At 42.2% G+C, this 23,658-nt stretch overlaps 1 protein-coding gene across 4 annotated transcripts in view; it reads left to right on the top strand.

Moving 5' to 3' along the window:
* The window catches only part of LOC128881037 (uncharacterized), a 76,190-nt gene that overhangs the window by 47,765 nt on the left and 4,767 nt on the right, over nt 1-23,658 (top strand). Inside the window, exons 1-3 of one of the 4 annotated variants that reach the window (XM_054131689.1) lie at nt 8,938-9,216; nt 9,829-13,953; nt 22,194-22,389. In XM_054131689.1, the coding sequence (XP_053987664.1) occupies nt 22,210-22,389 (180 nt within the window). In that variant the 5' untranslated portion in view covers nt 8,938-9,216; nt 9,829-13,953; nt 22,194-22,209. Of the gene's footprint in view, nt 1-8,937; nt 13,954-22,193; nt 22,390-23,658 lie in introns of those variants that run through there. The other 3 variants (XM_054131688.1, XM_054131687.1, XM_054131686.1) reach the window with 3 other exon arrangements.

Raw genomic sequence — 23,658 nt, 5'->3', positions numbered from 1 at the left:
ATTCATTTTGCATTCATCTTTAATTTAAACGTTACCTCAGACTCTATAAGGCAAAACTTATATAATATATTATAACTTATATTCCAAAACTTTCCTTAAGATTTTTCAAAGCCTACTCCAATGGTAGCCTCTTTATTAATTTTGCATCCATAAATAAGCATCCATCTTTACACCTAAACATCTAACAACAAGTACCTTACACCCTACAAGAAGATATTCTCCAAAATTTTCCTTCGTCCTCCCTCCGATCCTTTCTATCCATTTTCCTTGAACAAACTATGTATCCCCCCCTACTCCTTTTTCTTACTTCCAAGACACCAGCACTTAGTCCGGGTCCGGTACTTGTTATTTTTCCTCTGGAATAACATTTTTCGAGCCGCGACTGAACGAGGTACACATTACGAGAATTTAGCGCGGCTCCCAGTGATTATAAGAATTTTCCCCGGACTTCTCGCCGCGAGACATTCCGCGAAGAAAAACTTGGAAACAGTTCCATCCGTGAAAAAGTTGAATAACCATCCCCTCTGTTATTATCATTGCCGCTCGTTTGCTGTATAATATTTCTGCTCGACCTGAAACCGAGCTTGTGGCAGCTCTGTCTCGCTGTCGAAACCGGTACCCGAGTGGATTAAAACTAAAAACAACGGGAATGGAGGTAGGAGAGACAGTTTACGATGTTTTCTAAAATCTGGAGTGCTTCGGGTGTGCTAGGGCCGACCTCATCGACGTAATGCACTCTCCTTGCTTGACAAATTTCATTTAGCGAGTGGTGTACGAACCATGAAGCGTGGAACACTGACTCCCACACCCGGAACGACCCCCTTTTCCGACGAACTTTGCCCCGAATTAAGCAGTCCCCTTGCTAAATAAATTTGAATTTACTCGTAAACACGATGTTTATAACATAACGTTTAAACATAATGTTTAAGTCCATTTGTGGACGTAGGATATGTGGGAATACTGTTTTTTTGTTGGAAGGTAGAATCCAAGGAGGTGTAAATTATTTTTGTTTCGTTTTCAAGTATTTTGAACGCCAGTTTCGAGGTCATTTCGAAATTTATTTAATATCTATAGCATGGTAGAAATACTTTAGAGATCTCGAATAATATGAATATTACTTTTTGTATACGAAAACAATCAATCTTCACAAAGTCGAATCTGGACGGATGGAGCATTTTCGGGCAAATTGAATCCTTCTCAAATTCTACAATTTCCCGCCACGTTTTCTCTCATCGATGATAAAATATTCACCGTTACGTTACCCAATTAAATGATTCAAGTGGCGTGTTTGCACTCCGACGCGTGCACGCGAATCCGCCCTTATTTTTCATCGGCAAATGCGTTTGTGATATAGAGGGGAGGATGTACACGATGTGATATTAATTGCGTGACGTACTCTATTAATTAATACGACTGTGCATCCGTTTCCTGGTCATTCGTATTTCACTGGCATTCGCGAACAAAGAACGAATTAATTTATGGATATTCAACGGAAAAAGGCAGGCGATTCTCCCTCTATTTTTCCGGTTTTTATCGTACAGAAAAAAAAATGTGGAATTAATGTTACTATTTTAATTATAGACGATACACGAATTAGTCTTCGTTCTTTATCGGTTCATTTCACCTCTATCGAGCGTGTGGGAATGAATCGAGTGTTCGTAATTCGACGTGGCAAATTAATGTCATTGTTTTGTCTACGATATATTATCGATATCGATGGTATTGTTCGGAACGTTATCCAGAACCGTTTGTAAGCGCAGACATTTAATTAGACCGATCCTAATTTGCTCGATCCCTTTAGCGGACATCTCGTTTCAGGGGATTTTCAATTCTCTTTCCAGTCACGGGAATTATACATTTCGATTGCACGTAATCTCGAATTTGATTAATCAAACGCGATAACGTGTCGGATTGGATTACCCTTAATGGAGGTGACATGTCGCTAGATAATTTAGGTTCAAACTACCCTCCCCTTCGCAGGCGTGGACGGTGGATGCTTTAATCTGAAATGGGGGTAATTTTACGCTACAAGTATCGAACTTACTATAACTATAGATTGTTGCGTTAAGATGCATTTTAAAATAGCCAAGATACAAGAAATCTACATGTACTTGAGAACATCTCATTTGAAATAAACCAAACAAATAATCGCATGGCCATTTTTAAATATATTTTAACAAAACAATTTACATATCTAGTTCGACACTTGTGCTGTAAAATAATGCTTCGTTTTGGATTAAAGCATGTATTTAAATCTTGGAAAAAAAATTCTCGATTTTGGACTATGACAAATTTTTCTTACTAAAACTTATTTATGTCCCATTCCATGGTAAGCAGACGAGACCATTTTCAGTCACGGATACCACTGGCTGTCAGCGTCTCTGAGGAATCTCGGACACCTTACTTTCCTCGTTCCGCGAAAATATTTTCACAGAGAATTCCAGTCTCCCTCGGTGTCTGCTCCGCCGATTTGTCGCCCCTAATTTCTGCTCGTGACGTCGAATGAAGTTTGTCGACCTTTGTCAGGGCACGAATTTCAAAGCGTCCCTCGCAATTTTCTTTTCGCCGAGCCTTAAACAGTTTCGCGAAAACACGAACGATCTCGAGACGAGATTCTTCACGTAGCGATCCTCGACGAAGACCGCGAGTTCCTCGACGTGACAGAGGATTGTCATATCGAGACGGACGGGTGATTGATAACGGTCGTCGAACGGGGAAAATCGTTCGTATAATCGAGCAAAAATCCACGGCACGACGAATGGAAGACACTCGAATATCGACGTTCTCATTCGTCAGTCCCGGCCTAGTTCAACCGCACCGCAGAGGTGAAGTAATCACCGTTTCAGTTACGACATTGAGCATCGATCAGCCACCTGGGAAGGATTCTATTGCTGCTGCGGTTAGTACCTCTGTTTCGTTTTTTTAATTTCTATTTCGTGAATTTTTATTCCTTTGATTTCTATATCTTCAAATTCTCGTTTCTTGAATGTTCACTTCTATGATTTCTATATCTCCAAGTTCTATTTCTTTAATTTCTGTATCTTTAATGTCTATTCCTTTAATTTCCATTTCTTTCAAAAATGGCAATTTAACGCCGGTACCTGTCGACGCAGCACTCGAAATCGTTTCACGATCGGTTCTTTCCGCGAACAATGACAGCCAGAGTTTCTCAAAACAATGCAGCCATTCGCCCGACTCGGGTTTCTTCGTTATTTAAGCGTTTCGGTACCGAACAAATTCAATTCCCGTCCTCTCCTTCGTGTCTGTTCCCGAGGACCCATTCTACTTCGCAGAATGCAACGGACAGCTAGCCTCGAGCGTGTTCCAATCTACGCATCGAAGGAGTCTCGAAACACTCAAGACTGCCAAGCTTCGACTTTCATCGAACGTTACTAGATGCCACAAGAAATTAATTTTTTATTCCGATAGTAAACTTGTGAAGCAGTCGCCGGAATTCTGGACAATTTTGTCCGTAACTCGCAACGAAAAATTAACTCGCCAAATACATTTCCACATTCAGGTCCACGATTCGAGTCGCTAAGAGACGCTCCTTACGATTCGATACGACTGTCGTCGCCCGGTTGAATAATTTCCACACCCGAGTGGACTCGCATTACGACCGATCATTTATTCATACCGTCAAGTCGGGGGCTATTTTCACCCCGAAGCTGTTCGATATTCAAACCCACGCGTTTTCTTCGCGATTCCTCCGCATTCCAATGGCTTTAACCGATCCGCGGACATTAATAACGGGGAATATTGAAAACTGACGAAATCCCTGGATTTGATTCCGCGTGTTCGGAGACCTATATGACTGACATTAATCTTAGATGCCAGTCCCTTCTCCCGAAAGTCTGTGAGAGACGAAAAAGTGCCGTTCAGCAAAAATTCTAGGGAACGGATATCTTTCAAACTATGTCAGATAAGGACCAATCCGTCATTGAGGGCAGCGACGACAAATCGATTGTCCTCGATCGTACCGAAATTTATTCGTTTATTTTGATTTACGTCGAACAGCACTCACGGTCCCATTTACCAAGGCTTTTACAGACTCGGTGAGGAATCGTGGGCAGCAATTGCCGATGGTCGCATAAATCTACGAATGTGCAAAACTCGCGGTAAATGCATAGAATTGGGGATGGGGAGCGAGGAGGGGTTGAGGGATTTCATCGATTCCGTACGAGATTCTTACAGCGACAAAGTTCCGCCATCGGAAGCACTTTGACCCGCGGTGGTTTTTCGGGTAGGTCGAAGACATTTCAGGTTCTTCTAGCTCGGCGCTGTTCGCAGGATGGATGGCGCCGAGAATCGATTCATGTAGAGAAAGCTGAAGTATGCTTTTCGACATCAATTTGCGAACCTCTGGTGATACTTTTTATCGTTGCGAGCACGTTCCGTTACTCACCCCCTCCAATCGTGTGTAACGACGTCGTTCCCAATAAATATTGCGTACTGGTCGACAGTCGCGTGGGTGGCGAGTCCTTAGCGACAGATAAGGCGAGCTGCTATAGACCTCGTTACAAATTCTCGTCGACTGTAATTGATATTTCGACAAAAAAATTTACGTATCGAGTTCAATACTTGTACTGTAAAATCACTCTTCACTTTGGATTAAATGTATTTAAATGTTGAAAATACATTCTTGAATTCTGACCGAGCCAATGAATTCAATGACGAGACTAACGAAAGACAATCTAAATAAAAATTACTTTCCCGTTACTCGACATGTGTATAATAAACTCCAGCATAACGGATCTTCCATCGAGTGAATTGTTTTCGAAAAAAAAAATTCTTAAATAACGCTACGATTTACGCGGATGATCTGCTCCTTGAATAGAGTCGAAAACAAACGCATTGCAAGAGACATGAATCCCCATTTAGTAGTACGCACACCTCTTCGTCTTCACGAACCGCGAGTAATTACGAACCCATCTGACAATTCCCAAAGCTAAAGTCAACAGATGTCGGCGAGGAGATACCTGACGGATTTCCTCGCTCGACGAACCTTCCGCTCCGCGCCTCTCGATTTTCTCAGGATCGCTCGTCGACGGTGTAACTCGCGATTATCCGCTCGGTTCGCGTGAGCCGGATCATTAACGCGATCTAAACGATGAAATTAAGGATCGTTTGCCAGACTGTTCTCATTAAAGTCGAAGGAAAACGGTGCCGATTGGAAACGACGCGGCTGGAACGTTAGCCCGCAACGGAACGCGTAATTTACCATCGGCGCTGTATCTACCGAGCTAATAAACGGAACGCCCCGTTATCGTTAAGCTCGAGCAGGTGCCGATGTTCGATCGAGCGTTGCCAGTTCCTCGAAGCACATCAAACGCACCTTTTACTTTTGGACGACGACCCTTGGTAGGAGAGCCAACATGCTTTTTATTTCACTTGAATTGAAAGAACGAAAGAATATTGTCGAAGGAAGTTGAACAATTCTATTTCTCTTGTTTAGATAATAATAATAATAATAATTGTATTGTACGCGCTCTAGCTCCTAAGCACTCATACCCAAAGCACCGACCAACCCTATAAGACTTACCCCCGAAGATTAGAAAACAAAACTCCTTATATCAACGCCTTCCTCCAGTACTAACATGAAAAATTTACCTTCATACCGAGCTCAGGACGTTCCAAGTACAACAAAGATTTTCATTGCGATTACCCTCCATAAACCTAGCTCGAGTAGAGCGGTGGACGACTAAAAGCGTGAACCAACCTTGAAAGACTAACTCCTGAAGATTAGAAGCCAAAACTTCCCGTATCCACGCCTTCCTCCGTTACTAACATTAAAAAATTCCCCTTCGTAGCGAGCTCAGGACGTTCCAGGTGCAACATAGATCGTTATTTCGATTATCGTGCATAAAGTTGGCGATGGGGGAAGCGGAGACCTGGGAGGGACGTTGGCGGACGTTCTGTCGGGCAGCTGGTAGCCGGGCTTGCAAATACGTGGAACACGCTCGCGGCTTTGGCGAATATTCGGTGGCGCCAGTTGCGCGCCGAGCGTCCGCGGAAACGGTTGCGGAACGCTGCTCTCCGTTCCGCGTTTCTTGTTTTCATCATCATCATCCGCGGCAACGCCTCGCGACCACCCAAGCGGTTTGGTTAGTCTGCCCGTGTAAAAACGGACCGTACAGCTGTGGGCCGTTAGAGATCTTGATCGCGCGTGGAGAAGGGAGATCTATGAGGCGAATATAGATGACGTTTCGTTTGAATAGCTTTATGTGCCTGGAAATAAACATATATTGTAAGGGATGGTTATTATTAGACTGCGGATCTTTATGCAAAATAAAATCTTGGCGAACGTGCCTACAGAAATTGAACCTGTATAGAAATTTATTTTATTCTGCAAATATTGTAACATGAACTTTACTTTCAATCGTTTTTATATTCTTGCATATTGTTTGCATTTCGTAGGTTCTTGCATATTCAAATTTCCTATAAATGCATAAAGATCCGCGGTCTAGTTATTATTAATGTCTCCCTGACGAGTTGTTTATCAGGATTATTCGAGAGAGAACATGAATAACTTCTTAACCCTTCGAGATTAGCGATCACGGGGGGAAGTTCTTTCTTAATCAATTACTTCACTGATAACGTAGAAATTCAAAATGCGTCTTAACTATCTCCGGATGGCTCTAGCAGGAAAGTCCTCGTCTAAAACCTTTTGAAAAAATTCCAGTCCAAGCACTGCTATACTCTATTTTACGAACTTCGAGTTAATTGTCGGGGTGAAATCGCTTCCAGTGTAATGACGACCACACACTGCCTTCTACGCGCCGGAATATCGGAACGCGAACGTGAAAAATGATCCGTGAACCGCAAACACGGTCGATTAAAACGACGATGTCCGACGGAGATGGGGAACGTCCTGGCGAATCGAGGTCGATGACTCTTCGTATTTTTATGAGCTCGCAGTTTTCTTCGTCATTTATCAAACGACCGATAAACACAATGGTGGATTGAAAAACTGCATGGGAATAACGAACTCCGAACGATGCATATTTTAACAAGGTGAACTGCAAATAATGCACGGCGCGTACACGGGTAATGTATCGGTGATTTCGAGACAATTCCACGTATATTTGATATCGATTGCAATTACAAATAGATTGTAATTACACATTCCGTACGCGTTCGGCGTCGATGTCAGGTGTTCCGTCGATATCGAAATACGATGCACACGGAAAATTTGAAGGGGTGGGAAAGTGGGGGGAGAAAGGAGTTTAAGCCATCGTTTGGCTGGTTTCGAGTTTTTCGTGAAAACCTAACATACCTGTGCTTACTAGGAACTAGGTAGAGCATTGAAAAATAGGTGTCTAATGTTAGACTGATAATATTAATTGTATTTCCCACGGAGAATACACCGTACATCCCAATATTTTTTCAAACAAAAGACGACCATATTACCTTCCCTCCTTTGTTTAGAAGAAACTCGAAAATTGATCAACGATCCAGATCATGAATCCTCCGTACTTTCGCACGGCAACAGTTTGAAATTGGAAAGGTGTCTTCGCCAGAAAACGATGCGACTGTATTTGTCGACGTTTGCAACTTCATCAAAGTCACCCGAAGGCTGTATCGTATCTCGTGGAACTTTCTTACATTTTCTCGAACAGTTCGTCACGTTCACGACGCTGAGTTTCATGTTGGTAATCTTATCGCGATGGAAGAAGCGCAGCTGCCCAGTTCAATTTCCTTCTTCTCGTACCCGCCTCGATTTACACCTCGCCGTTCTAGATGTTGAGACACGTGCTCATGCTCACCGTTAAAAGAGAACAAGGTTCTCTTTAAACCATTCGAATTTACGTCACGTCCTCAGCTCCGTGTTCTTTCTGCAAACGTTCCGGGCTATCCGGACTATTCCACGGTTTTATAAAGAATTCATTGACGAAGCTGCGCGCGTCATCATCCTCCGTTGGCTCCCTTCGACGTCCGAGATTCGACGTCCGAGATTCGACGTCGTTCCCACTGCGATCCTAGGTCGTGCTCCTCTAAGTATACTTTGGCTACGTATACCTACACTGTCGTGAATAATCGAAATTCCAGCGAGCGGATACCTCGCCTGATGGGGACCGTTCCTTTGACGATATCCTGCCCTTATCGCTGCGGTTCCTGGATATTCCATGAACCTGAGATTTTAAACGATCTCGAGCTCGCTATTCCACTGGCAGCCCACGTTCTCCAACTTATGCAACAGGAAGACCTGGAATCTTGTTTCGTGCGCGTTGGCCAGCTGAAAAATTCTCGAAAGGGTATCCTGGTTTGGCTCGAAGAATAGTCGTGTTTCAGAAATTTGTTCCGTGGAAATACAAAGGGAACATTGGACAATGCTGAAGCTATTTAATTATATTTTTTTCATTGGGAATTTCTAATGAAAAAATATTGAAATGCTTGACGCGCTTTGGTCGGGTGAGAAGGGGGTATCTTGGGTTGGTTGAAAGAACGGTCGGGTTCAGGAATTTATTCTGGGGAAATGCAAAGGGATATTAAAAGGGAGCCAATTTCACGATATTGGGCAATGGTGGAACCACTCGTTTATATTTTCTTCATCGGGAGTTTCTTTTAAAAAGAATATTGAAATGTCGCTTTCGAGACTCCGCTGCGTGCAAATTTTCCTCTCACTCATTGGAACTATTACTAGAACTGTTTAACAAATCGAGTATTACCGCGTTTGAACCATGTTGAAAGTAAGTGGAAGTGACCAATCAAAGTAACGCAATAAATAATAACAAATAACGTACTACAGCATGGAACTAACGAAGCATTGCAAAGTCTCCTCAGAGTTGCATTATTTCGAAAACGCCATAATAACGACCGAGTCCCTCCCCTAATTTCCATACCGAAATTTTCGTCGGGCAGATCGAGTAGAAGGGTGATCTATTCGCCATTGTGCGATCGCACCGAATCGTGTTTACGGTCAAGCCCCCCACCGCCAGTTATCCCTACACGTGGATTCGAGGAAGCATGTTGCACGGTGCGAGACGAGCTGCGCGAATTCTAGCCGCAGTAGTGTTTCGCGCGTCCCTAGGTACGGTTCGCGAATCCATCTGCGCCGGCTGGAACCCGGAGAACCTTCCTCCCACCGCTTTAATCGTCCCGACGTCGGTTCCTCAGACTTACTTCGCTGGCGAGCCTCGGTGCGGCTCTTTCGCGAACCGTCGAACGCGTTCGCGATTTTTTTTTTCCTTCGGAGGATCGTTCTCGACATACAAGGTGATAATAGTGTCCGGTAAAAGAGAGAAGCAGATGAGCAAAATTCATGTCCAGGTGTAATTGTGAGTCACAAAACTGTCGGGGGATGTTGGAAAGATAATAGAAATGATTTTTGCGAGCTTTTCATTTTACTGTCAGCATTTGGTACTCGTCGTTTATTTAATCTTTTTTAAAAATACGGTGTTTAGATCATTGGGTGATGAAATTATAAAAAGAAAGTGCTTTCGTTCATTGAATTCAGTATCGACAGTTATTTTATTCTTTTTCTGTGATTTTCTCGTGTTGTTTATTTCAAGCAGTACTTAGACCATGAGCTCGTGAATTATAAATAAAAAAAAAAAAACTATTTTCATTTAGACTACGATCTTACGGAGCTACACGAAGAAGAGTATTGTTCGTCGTTCGTACCAAAGATCACGTTAGAATTCGAGTCGTCTCGCGTTGCACGAATCCATATCTACCCAGCATTCAATCTCGTTCAATATAGGAATCAAATTTTGCCCATCGCCTTCGAGGCTTTCACAATAATCTCGTCGATCATCCTCGAAACGTCGTAAAGTCGTTCTCCGATCGATCATCGCTTCGATCCTCGACCCTTCGGTTCGTTTACAGTTCAGTCACTGCAGACTAAAGCACTTCTCGCTTTGTGGAACCTCTGGATAAAGGTATTCTCCGAAAAATAGTCGTCACGAATGCCTTTTCATGGTGAAATGAACTATCGCCTCGGTAACAAGAGTCGCGTTTTGAATCGACGATTCGAACTGGAAGTGAAGTGAAGTGAAGTGAACGGTTCAACTTGGACCACGAAGGACGGACATCCCTGCGATGGAGTGCACCTTCGAGGGAGTGGAACCCCGAATCAACAGATGAGTATCCCTTCGACGGAATCAACGAGGATCGAGTGCTTAGGCAATCTATACGTTCCAGAGATGGACGAAATTCTTATCGAAATAGCGAATAAATAATCTGCTCGAAAGAAATTATTATAAATACCTGGGTAATCGGTGAAAGCAGTATTACAGCAAAATTAAAGTTATTTGGGAAACTAGGATCTTAAGAAAAGTAAAAGTTGATCGTTGATATTATAACTCATTCCTCGGTCGATTTACCTACCCCAACAAACATTAATCCCTTCTGAAACTTTGGCTCCGTACTAGCTTTACTTTTGTTTCAATGTTTACTACAATATTTGATAGAATTATATACACACGTTCCTCTACACCCTGTCCATTTTTCTTTTTAGTAAATAAACCATGCTCCTTCCCTCCTCGAAATCGATCCGAATTTCAAACTCGCCGATTTTATTCGTTCTTCGATCCCTCCGAAATCGAATTTTGCCCGTATCTGATCCATGAATGCAATGCACGAGCAAACGAGGGACACAAACGAAATTCTCGAGAATTGTTCAACGCGAAGGTAGCAAGGGTTCGCAGGTGACAGGGGTCAGGGGTCAGGGGAGGGGCGAGCGTTCAGGCCGTATCGTAGTTGCGCATGGAACGGGACTGAAGCCGCCGAATGCAAACGTTCAGGTTCGCGAAGCTTTATCGTCGCGGAGATAACGGTACCGAGGTGTACGCTTGAACGGAAAGAGAAAGCAGACGTGAGAGAAAAACCGGCCGTAGAATGGAGTCCATTGGTACGAAGCCGAGAGTCCCGGATCGTCTCGGGGAAACAGCACCGCGATGCACGCCACTGCGACGCTTTGACTCACCTTCTTAACGTTTTAGCTACCTGGAACCTATTTACGAGCTTTTCAGTCTCGGTATCTTCGTATCAATCCTAATTTTTGCACATTCGTTTCTGTTTGTATGTATCGAGCAGTGCAAGTATACAATGCTACGCATTTAGTAGCTATCTATGGCTATTTATGGTTACAGGTATGGTTACAGGTGTGAATAATCGTAGATTAAGATTTTGGTCATAAGTATTCAAAAGAAGTTCTTAAAACACCACAGTTTACATGTCCACTCAGATTTATATCCGGACCAGCGAGAAAGTGAGATCTCCATTGTCATTCACGATGTTACGTGAATTTAATCACGTGTATATTCAAGTTCTCGTAAAAAATCAAATGCTCTAATTCAGAGTAATTGTTCATAGTACAGAAATAACTTTTTCTTTGAAACACCTGTCCTCTATCTAAATAGACGGGTAGCTGAAGCGTTAAATGCACGTTTTTCGCCCGAGAACCAAAGATGGGCAAAATTCTGGAGAAACCGTCGAATAACGAATGGAAGGTAAACAACTGTTTACGCGTTACTCGTGAAGTGCAGATTGGAATCTGAATCGAAGCTGTAGAACATTGAACAAATAACAGTTTGTTTGTTTGTTTTGTTTGTTGGGTCGTTGCACAAACTTTCCTATTCGTCGCCGATTATTCGAACGCAATTCTGCCCATCTCTGCCGAAAACGCATCGATCGAGGCCCGTAATAGCGAGCTACTCTTAGCACGGAAGCCCTTCGATGCCCTTGTTTCGTTGAACTTCCAGGTAGCAATCGGACTGGTAAGGATTATCTGTACGATTCCAACACTCCAGGTTTCGTGAGATTTTTCGAGCCACGACTATTGTCCGCGCTTCTCGAGGGGTGAAACTACCCCCAAAGCTGAGAATGAAATGCCGGTCGGATCAACCAATACAGATCTATAAACGTCTAATACTTTTCGAAGCTCCATCTGAGAGCAAAGTTTCCAAAGGAGAATCCAAATTCCTCTCCAAATATACTAATTTTAAACCTGAACAAGTGACGAGCAAAGTATTTGAGTAAATTCTTGATATTTATTTCCTATTTATACTTATCTCACTTTAATTCCGTACACTTTTATTTTTATTTTTATCTTAAATCATATGCCTCGAATAAGGTCCCACGTTTATTATTTAAAACTCCCCCCCCCCCCCCCAAATGCTGTCAATCCTCGCGTATCGCAAGGTTGACAGAAGTTTAAATTAATCCATCCTCATTTCGTGCAAAGTCGAAGGAAATGCGGTTGACAAAGTGTTAAACGACGTTTCTCGCGAGGCATACGGAGATAGGTTTACCTTCGAAATTGATACTCCCGGTCGAACCGTTTCGAGGAACGTCTTCGACCAATACGGGACTTGCACGCGATTCTCGAGTCGATACCCGTCGGTTGCATCGAGTCTGCTACCCGTTTAATTGCGCTCGCAACTTATTGGAATTGCGAGTAGCGGTGGCAACGCCTTAACTATCGGTTCGAATGTCGAACTATAATTAGTAACTTACTCGATTTGCAGCCCGTACTGTTTCCCGTCGTCGATTCCATCTTTCAATTTTCACCTTGGTATTTGTCCCTCGGTATCGCTGTAGTCCGAAAGTTTAGCGTTCGATTAAAGAGGAATATAGAACTGAATTACAACGTAACAAGAAGTCAAATAAGAACGAGTTTGTTCACCTATTTCTCAGTTTTCATTTAATTTGGACAAAGTTTCTTCGATAAACATAGAAAGTACGAACACTTACGAGCCTAAGTATACGCATAAATACCAGCTGCGCTTTACAACTCGCGTTTCCGTCTTGGTCTGTTTACCACTTGTGGTAGTAATGCAAGTAACTGAAATAAATAAAGTAGTTGAATCAGTCCCATCGCTACCTCGGTATCTTTCCTCTTCTTTCTCTCATTTCGACGATGTCGCACCAAGCGAGTCCAGCTTTCGCACTCTCCTCGCTTTCGCGCGATATTGGCCCACTCCTCCCGCTATCATCTATTTCTCCAGGGGAGGAATATCATTGTTCCTCTTTTCCGTTGTGTTGCCATTTCATCCATTGTTTTCCTTCCGCGCGTACTCGCAATCTCACCAGGGATGGGTAAAATTCCTCGTCCAGATGGAGGGCTCGAATAACGAATAAAAAATAACCAACTCATCCGCTGCTCGTTAAGTAAATATTAGAAGTGGAGTCGCGGAACGAAATACATCGCGATGGGACGACTAACGATTGAATTGATTGCGAGATAAAATAAACTTGGGTGAAGATTTCTATACGGATTTATCCACCGTGAAAAATGTAAAAACAAGTTGCTTATAACAGATAATTCTTGATATTTATTTTCTATGTAGACGTTTCGATGATATATAAATGTAAATTATTTACTTTTATAATTGTAAAGGGTGAATTTATACTTGTTCTCGAAAATTGAGCTGATCGATGGAATTCGACAAATTACTGTAAGTCGATTTAATTTATCACCGATTGTTCCGGTGAAATTTCCTCCATCTCTGTCAATCGCGATCAATGGCGCATCGTAAGTAAACAAGACACCATAGGGGCTCAACTGAAGCCCCCATAATCAATATCCCCCACAACTCGTTACCAGTATTCAAATCCGTTATACGTAAAACAAATTTCTTTACACGAGAAATTCTATTAATATAATGTTAGATCTTAATATTCTTGTTTTAATTAATTTTTACACGTTTCGTCTTAACAATTCTATTAACGTAGGGTTATCGCTATTCCGTTTAATTTCTATGCGATTCCTACTTTCTCCCAACATTTTCGCTATACCTTCGAAGAAATTAAGCTCGTCCTGGACCCTCTCGAGAATGCAACGCGCCACTGATCGCGGTTTCGCGCCGAATCGAGTCTTGGTCGCAGATTCTCTTTGTCCAGAGACGTTTTCACGGACGACGCGTCATTCTCCTTTTTCGTTCGCGCAGGATGCGAGTCGGTTCGCCTCCGGACCACGTCGTCGGGACACAGCCACCAGCTCGAGCAAAGGTAATCTCCTCTCGCTATGCGATCGATTCCGTCAGCTTACTGCCAAGAGGGCAAAGGCTTCGTTTCGGTCCACGAAAGGAAGCCACCGCGCGCGCTCGACGCTTCCAAGCTCCTTTTTCCGCTCGCGTTCGACAATCAGCCCGCGGCGAGGATAATTGCAAACCCCTGTACGCCCGGATGAACCCTTTCAGCTGTTTGTTTCGCATCAGGTGTCGCTGTGTACAGTGCACGCGACGAATCAACCGCTTCGAAATCAGTTTATCTTTAAGGGACACATTGAATATTCGAAATCGCGCACTTATTTATTCATTTGTTCCGATAATGGGGCCATTAAGGAGGTATATACGCGATTATACGCGCATGCGTTTCTCACAGCGTTGAATCGAGCGTTAATATTGAAATAAGGTAAATGCCCTCGTTAACTTTTTATACGTAAAATTTAAACTTAAATTAAAAGCATAAAGGTACAGCGATATTAAAATTAATTTGTATAAATTAAATTAAAGAAACAAGTATTCCGTCGATGGCATGAGTTTGAATAAAACGGATAAATATTCTCTTGAGTTTCATGCTTTAATTTGAACAATAAATTGGGATATCGAGGGAAAGTTGCCGATGATATTGAAAACTACACTCCTTTGCTATCATTTCAAGATATAAACAGCGTTGCATCCTACTCAAATTTCTGAATTTTGCCCATTAGGGGACACACAGTGGAACGTCTCCAAATTCGAGTATCCGCGTATGCCAACGCGTGCATTTTCGCCTTTGAACGAAGTCTCCGAAATGAATGTAAATATTTACCAACGAAAGCGCAGAAGTTGAACGGTTGACAGGCACCCCCGTGTTTACGAATCGTTGGCATCGTCTATTCACCGATGAGGGAAATCGAGGGGAAGGAATTTTGTCAAAATTTTGTTCACTGGAATGGTCCCATACCAGACTAGCGGTATACGACTTGCAACTCTAATTGTATATTACGTTCAATATAATATATCATCGCCACATGTTGTGCGAGCGTTCGTTAAAGTGTTAATACATAATAATATACTTCGATAAATACAGAAGTTAATCGAATGATTAAGCTATATTTTTCAATCAACTCTTAACGATCAGTGTGTTTTCAACTCTCCCGAACAACTTCATTATTAACAAAACAGTACTTTTGACTACCGATGTATATTATTATATATTAACATCCATTATAATTATTCTATCGAATATAACATAATTAAACGTAATACTATATTACATTATATTATATTCTGTACTCCATTTACGTAGGATCATTCATGATCTACTATTTCGAGAACGTGCATAATTTATTCGTAATAAAGATAATGAAACTTAAACGTACGCGGCCAAAGTGGTATAACCCACCCCTCGGCCTCTACAAATATTTCCATTTCCACCGAAATATAAGAAACTAATTCCCTTCGAATTTGATTTACCGCGGTCTGGCTGTATTCCGCCGGGCAAAGGGATAAATCCACGTGCAGAAGGTGTTTGCCAGGCGCAACCCTTTGCCGGTCGATGAGCAACACGCTCGAACACGCGTCCTACGATTCGGCAGAGCCGATATTGAATTACCGCGGTGTACGCGACTGTTGTAAACAATGGAACATCAACGATTACAGGAAAACGGTGAACTCGATTCCCGCAATTATCGAGATAATCAATCCAATAAGGCGCTCCACTTTCGCAGCCTATCTTCTCTACCTGGCGGCCATGTTTTACCTCTTGCGTAATTCTTTGCCAACGACCTGTCTTTGTTTCCAACGGAAAGCTATTAATTTCGCTGATTTCTGGACCGACCCTTGTCAACGCAACGCGGTGGGGGTGAGGCTCGCGTGCAAGTATCGAGGCTCTGCTATAAATCTACGCTGCGGTGATCGCGAAACGCGATATTTTACGTCTCTATCCTAGACATTTCGAACTTGTTTTGGCACGGTCGTCTCCGAAGGTAAGCGTGGTGCCGTGGAATGGACGAGAGACGCCATTTCTTCGAACAACACATTCTTGATCCATTGATTCTACTCGTTTCCCCGCAACAAGACGAGCCTCGTCGATAATCCCCGGCTGTAAAAAGGTCCAGAAACGCCGGACGATCCTCTTTACAGGTCGAAAGACGAGTTCTTCGGACGAACGAGAAACGAGGCTGTCGTTCGAAAGCGAGATCGAGCTGGGGGACTCGTTTTATCCGCTCGATTCGAGTTCATCCGGCGACGAGGTGGCGCGGAGTGAAACTCAAGAAGAACCGCAAGGATCCGCGCGCGCTTTCGTCGTGGTAAACAGAGCGTATTGAATGTCTGGAAGCTATTCGAGATCGCCAACAGGCAAAACTTCTGTGGCTCTCGCGATCGACAACATTGGTTTCCACGCTTCTACCAGTCGCCTTTTATTGTTAGTCCCCTTCCAGGGGATCCTTGGCACCAAATTTATCGTTAAGTCGCGACTTATTCCCGCAGATGGGGAACGGAATTTGTTGAAATTTGTCTGAAAAGTATTCGTTTTATTCGTTAGATGTGTCCATGGTTGATTATTTATAAGTGTGGATATTTATAAGACTGTGGATTTTGTGCATTTTTAGTGTATACTACTGTGAAACTGTGAATTCTGTTAACTATCATAATGAAATTGGATATATTGATATTATTACGGTTACCACGTATTTGTCCTGTTTAATTGTACTATAAATGCATCTGGGTTTATCTATGACTGTACGTGTATGTAAAAATATTCACTCGTCAAAATGTTAGGTTGATTTACCAACCTTCCAGGTCATTGACCTAATCTCAATTGCAATGGATCGATATACATAAGTATATGACTTGATTATACATGATCGATACAACATGTATAGAACGTATGTACAAAATGCTATGACCTCTAATGGTCGTTACTATGTATCTCTATCAAAGCTGGACAATATTCGAATCGAAGTGGATGTAAAAAATAACTGTCCAAAACCATTCATTCTGAACCGTAATTTTCAACACAGGTATCTATATATAAAAAATAATATCGATTCGTTCGAAATAATAACCGTTTCAAATAACGAATTGTTTCGTTACTTTTGCATTTCAAATTTAACGAGAGAAATATTCCTCGAAATAATACAGAACAAAATAAATTTATTATATGGCAATCGATATTTAAATTTATTCCGAGCCACGTTTCCCCAAAAATTCATCATCGTAGTATAATGAAACCATCATAAATAAAAGAATAAACACTGTTCAGAGAAATTTTCGTAATTTTCCCACCTCGTCTCGACTTTAATTTACCGCGATATTTGTCGACCTCGTCCCTCGAAAAGGTTGCATCCGTCCGTCACGTCCCTTATCCGACGTTACTTGAGCGTAATTCCTATCGGACGTTTATCCACGTTCACCGTGTCCGTGCATGCGTGTCTCGCAGCTGGAAACGCATTTATGCTCGATGCAATAACGAGGTATATACATGTATCCAGAATACGCATGGCTCGCGTATCGACTCCCTTCGCAAGGGTTGCGCAAGAAACAGGCTGACTCGACATTGTCGACGGATAATTGAGAGAAATTTCCAGGAGTCGTAACGGGCTGCATGGCTCGTAAACCGGCATGGAAATTCGCGCGATACACGCGACTAACGTATCCTGTTTCACCTGTGAATTATGGCCTCGCTGAGGGACGGGGCGGATGGCTTTGCCAAACTATCGTCCCTTGGCATCGGCGCTAGGAATCTAACCCTTTGGAGTTGGGGAGAGGAGGGCTAGGAAATGTCGCACCTTTTGGATTGTGGGATGAATTTATTAGAAATAAATTAAGAAAAAATAATGGAGTCGAAGTTTATTGGAAGTACTGGGGTTGTTACTTCGGGCAGATCGAGTTTTACTCTTTTAAAGGATTAAGCTTCAAAGGATCAAAAGCTAATTACTAGTGTGCCACGACTGTGTGAGTTGTGAGTCAATGGGTCAATTTTAATTCTTTGTACTTGGTTTTTATTGTACCCCAAGAAATTATATTTCATTCGATCGAATGCTAAGAATTTAAAGGATTTAAAGCTAAGAAAATTTCTTTGTTTACGTGGTAACCATGCCCTCCCCTCCCACACTCAGTAACAAGGAAACAAATTAGTATCGTACGAGTTGGTCCAGTGAGCGAAAGCTTCTTAAGCAAATATTCTCCTTTCATAAGAGAAGTTACTCTCCTAAAAAATTTCGGACACTGTCGAACTGTACCAACCTTCTAAATCAAACGTCGATCATCTGGTGTTGCCGTTAGCGTTAATCGACTACTCAATTCTGTAACCACCCGTCCCACGAGTCCGCTCGGAAGTTCTTCGCACCATCTACCTTTGGTGGATCGTTCGGCAAACAGCTGTAAGTTCGCCAATATTGCCACTTAAACGCGGAAATTGAATGTTTCACGAAGAATGGCGGGAAATAAACACAGCTGCGAACGGGGTGGAAGGTTCTAGTAATTTTTCTCGAGGGCATCGAACGCTCTGGGATGCGCTATGAAATACGCGGTCGGTGCACGATTCGAGAATCGATCGACGAACTGCGAGGAAACATCAAACGAAACGGGTGAGTCACTCTCGGGTTACTCATGCATAATTTATCTCGACTTAATTAGAGAACGGACGTACTAGCCTCGCGTGCAGAAAAAGCAACGTTTTCCATAAATAAATGTGTAGCTCGGTTATGCAAATCGTACAACGAAATCGTAAATTAAATGTTATCCTCTCGATCCCCACCCGCGTTGGAATTTCTCTTGGCGGTTAATTTTAACGATCCATCGCGAAATTATGGAATACACTTTCGAAGGGTTAAATTAAACGGATGTGTTTACATTTTAGTTGTTGCAAAATTGGCTGAATCTCGTGACTAGACTGTGGATTTTGTGCATTTATTAGAAACAACGATACAGAAAATATACGTGAAATATATATATATTGTATGTTGAATATATTCTACAGTTAATAATATCAATATTTTTACCATTTAAAATACGCATTGTTAAATACGAAACCATTTATTAATGCACGACTCATAGTTTTCCTTTCTTTAATTCCGCGCTTTTATCCTCAAGGAAAATGTCAAATTTTGACGCGTAACATACACTCCCCCTCCCTCTTTATACCTATTTGATATCGGACAAGTAAAAACCGTCGGAAATTCAGCGGCAAAGGAAATTACTCTGGGATGCTTTGTAATTGGAGTACGAACGGATGTCAGAGTCGACGCGAGGGCAACGAAAAAATGTCGAGAGCGAGGCAAAGTACTCTGTTTCACGAAAAATAATAAAAAAAAAGAAGTCTTGTTTAAAACGCTATCGCAGCGCTCGTTTAAACTTTCGAGGGGAGAATGAAAGGAAACGCGCGGAACTAGCGCGCTTTTAAGGCGGAACAACGAATAGAAATTACGTTCCATCATAGGTGGTCGAGAATAATAATGTGCATCGCTATCAGCGCTGTCTGAAACGCGAGGAAGGGATCGAGGAATGCAATTTCTCGGAGAAGCGGCTTCTCGAGCGTTAACGCGGCCGAAAATAACCGACCGTCGGTCCAATAAATTACAATATGGAGGTGTTCAATCTCCTCGAGTTCTGCATAATTTTAGCTGCTTTGGCCGTGTACAGGGAACAACTCCGTGACGATGGAAAAGGTATTCAAATTTGAGGTACTTCCGTTTAAAGTTGTCGATGAAGCAGCTTTCGATGAAAAATGAATCGGTTGAAATTAAAGTTTCTTCTCTGCTTTTGTTTGTTTATTTCACATGGTTACACTGTAGAGCATAAGTCAGAAATTTAATAAATAGCGAAGTCTCAATCTAAAATTTCAGCGAAGTCTCAATCATAAATTACTTTTCATTATAATTATACTTTCTCTTACATAAAGAATAGATCAACATATCAGTGGACCACTATCCATAATTTTATATATCGTATTTTTTAAATCAGGTGTCACTAATTAAAAAATTGTTAGGATTGGATTGGTGCATTCTACCTGATGCGATCATTTTTATTACGATGGCTCTCCGAAGAACGAAAATTATTCAGTTTCGGATGCGTGGTAAGGCTCGTTCCTGTTTAATAGGCAAATAAATGGACAAATTATGCAGGTGGCAGCCGCGTGTTTAAACTGAACGGCTCCCTGACGTTTCGCCAATATCACAGTTGTCTTTGACAGGGCTTAAATAAGCTCTTGGTCTTCAGTCGTAACGTGGCATACATACCGCCATTGTTAATTACTCGAACGACCGTATGAGCCGCGAATGCCCGGGATATTATTTTAGGTATTAAACGTGTACGCTAATTAGTTACCGTGCGACGCGACTAGGGATATCCGAGATCCAAGTTACTAACGTTCCATACCGGAAAATAGCTAAACGATGAAACGTCATTACCATTCGCATGTGAAAGATCCTAAAAATAGTTTTTCATGCTCGGAATAAATTCCAACATTGAATGGATCCTTTGCGTATCCGTAATACGTAATACGTTATGATTATTGCATTCGTGGATAAATATATAAAGTAACATGCGATGTTTTATGCGATTGAATGGCAGGATTATTTCAAAGTATATATAATAGTATATAAATGTGTACGTAATTCAAGATAGATTCGGAGCAATCATCAACAGAACGTTGATAATACTTTAAATCGACGTAGATAATAATAATAACTTGCACCATCGCTGGCTGCTTTCACTCGCGTCTTTCCCATCGATCTTCGCTTGTACTCCGAACCAGTTAAAAGAGCCGCGTAATGTCTCGTCACAGTTTAGTCGGCGCCGCTTGAAAACATCCGCGCTAGTAGAAAGAGTGAGTAATGGTCAGACGCATTATCCAAGTCGTGCCCAATCACGCAAGTACTCGAGGAATTTTCGTACATACATTGTACAAATGCACGCGCATTAAGGACACTTTAAAGTATCGTATAAAGTTTCGTTTTCCAAACCGATATCGACGCAAATAGTTTTCTACGCCCCCCCCTCCCCCCTTCCTCCCGTACAATCTCGAGCGTGATCTATCAAACGCAAACTCGTTCGCGGCTATATGGAAAATCAATAACGTTCAATCACCGCGGCAAACGGTGCGGAAAAGCTCGTGGGTCAAATTTTCCCTGGCATCTGATTTCCAGCTAGCGTTTAATTAATAGCTCTCGGCACATAACAACCGTTGCTACGTTTCATTAAAATATATGGCGACCCGTCGAGCAGTTCGAAACGAAGCCACTCCCTCGCATCGATGAACGAGTGGATGGATATATAGGTATATACTCGGAGAAAAACTGTAGCGAATTAAAATTGAACGTACCGAGGAATGTCCAACGATAGGGTGAACGAAATTTCAGGGCAAGACCAATGGAATGGGAAATATTAAAATCGAGAAGGATTTAGGGAAGGAAGCTACCTCGGAGACGTTAAAGTCGTAGACATATCAAACAAATTTTTGTTTCGAGAACAATTAATTTAATAGAAGATCTGTTCGATGGTGTTTATTGTGCGTGTATCGGATAATACAAAAATTATTTTTATTGAGATTCTGTTAAATCAAATAGCGATACTGGAGACATCGTGATATTGGGGAAAAAGGAATCGCAATTATTCAGAGGATATTCAAAGGAACCAGAACTCCTCGGCTTATAAAGGTTCGACTACCTGCGCCTGTACCAACCTTCTTTTGCTACAGCGATCACGCGATATCGACCTGCTACTTAAAATTACTTAGAGGGCTATTAACGTTTCATCGTTCCCCAACTTTCGAGCCTCGCAGAGTGCCGCACGTTAAAGTTGAGAGTTTCCTTAACAAACTTTCGTATCGATTAAAAAAAAAAACAAAAAAACACTGTTCCCTCGATTAATTCAGTTGCAACTTTCGACGGGGTTGCGCTGAAAGCTTGAAATATTCTTTTGATTCTCTTCTGGGAACACAAGAAAATAAAAAAATCAACGCTCACGAAAACCGACACAGCATGCAACATTCTATATCGTTAATTCAAATAATTACTGTTACAATAATCAGAAGTATGTTTCCAAAATATGTGCTTAAATCTTCGAAAAAATTCTTGAAGTATGCACGTTCTCGATTCTGTACATTGCAACTAAATATTTGTTGCGATTAGCTTCGTACGAGCAAAAATATCCCACGAACAACGCCAGACTTAAAGAAAATGATTCAAAATTAAGAATACTATTGAGAAACAGTATTCGAGGCCGAAATAAAATGAATTTTTCAATTTCTGGTTTCAGCTTCGACGAGACGTCGATGGACAGTTGTCCACTGTCGGCGATCACCGAGGGAAGAGCGAGCGACTCGCCGAAAGATTGCATCGAGACGGAAGTGACGTCGCTGGAGGAGGCCAAGTCGGTGATAGCGGCCCTTCGAGCGAGACAGAGAGCACAGGCGCATCAGATGCTCGCCTGGAGGAGGACCCTGAAATTGCAGGTAAGCCGCGCGCAGATTGATACCGATAGGGAGGGAAAAGGCAGATGCATCTGTAATTACCTACGAGCAGACTGCTTCTGCAAAATAGCGTGGTCTGTTGAACGATCGAGGCCCCATTATCTGGTAAAACTTTGAAGAGCTGGCCGCGTGCTTCCGGGACAGGCCAGACGGTCTCGTGACGCTCGACTATTCCCTTTCTGACTTTGCGTGACCGGAGATAATCTGCTACTAACCGTAGGGAAGTTAAAGAAAAAGAAAGAAAACCGTCCCTCGAAATTTAGGGGCTGCTCTACTATTCGAAGAGCCACCGTGGCAGAACGAGCATTAGGTTGGCCAAAAAGTTCGAATTTAACCTCTTCAGGGATAACTTTTCTTTTTTATTATCATCAAATTTGTCTTCTTTTCATTATTGAGAGTAATCATAATTATGAAAAACTAAAGAGGTTCTCCTTAGACAAGGAAATATATTTACTGTATAAGATATTCGTATACTTATACATGATACGTATGTATACGTGCGCGAAGTCTTCTGTTCGAGTCGCGTCTCGGCTAAAAGGTGCGCTCGATGACGAGAAAAGCGTTTCTTTGTTCTCCAGAAATTCAGGCGATTATAGTTTTCGCGCAGCGAGTGAAAGGAAACGGGGAAACTCCTACGACGGGCGTGCGCTGCATGATCGGAGTTGAAAGGACTGTTCGGTGCTTGTTTTTCTACGAGCTCTGCATCGCGAAGCGCAACGGCTCCTCGCGCCGTGAAAGAATGCAGAGTGGTCGTCGTCGCGTGGACGTTTTACGGGACTGCCATTTACGCGAGACAATGCCAACAGTAATGGCCTCGTCCTTCTTGTGGGAAGGAAGAACGGCAGGAAGGGCGGTGGAGCTCGACGTGGAACGGACACTCGAATATTTATTTATTTATTTATTGATATTGAGCTCAGCGCGATTAGATTTTCGAACTTTGGTGTATATTTCTTACATGGAATTATTTCACGCGTTATTCAATTCCATTTCGTGTAAAATATATTTTTCCATTTAACAGAAAAAAGTGTCTTCGAGACTAGTCATTCGATCGATCACGGTAGAAATAGTAACAAACGAACGTCGCTAGGGTTCAGTGTTAACCCTTTACACTCGAGAGGTTGTACACTCAGTCACCGCTAGGTTTTCTTTAATTTTTTTGGAACTCGATGTGCCAATAAAATGATTGTCGTTGAGGCGAAGGTGACCTGATTCTCAAATCTCAAATTCGAGATCTCATTCGAGAAGTCAATA

This window comes from Hylaeus volcanicus, chromosome 8, assembly GCF_026283585.1.
Source record: "Hylaeus volcanicus isolate JK05 chromosome 8, UHH_iyHylVolc1.0_haploid, whole genome shotgun sequence".
Taxonomy (NCBI): domain Eukaryota; kingdom Metazoa; phylum Arthropoda; class Insecta; order Hymenoptera; family Colletidae; genus Hylaeus; species Hylaeus volcanicus.
Note: the sequence above shows the minus strand (reverse complement) of the source record. Positions and strands in the feature narration are given on the sequence as shown.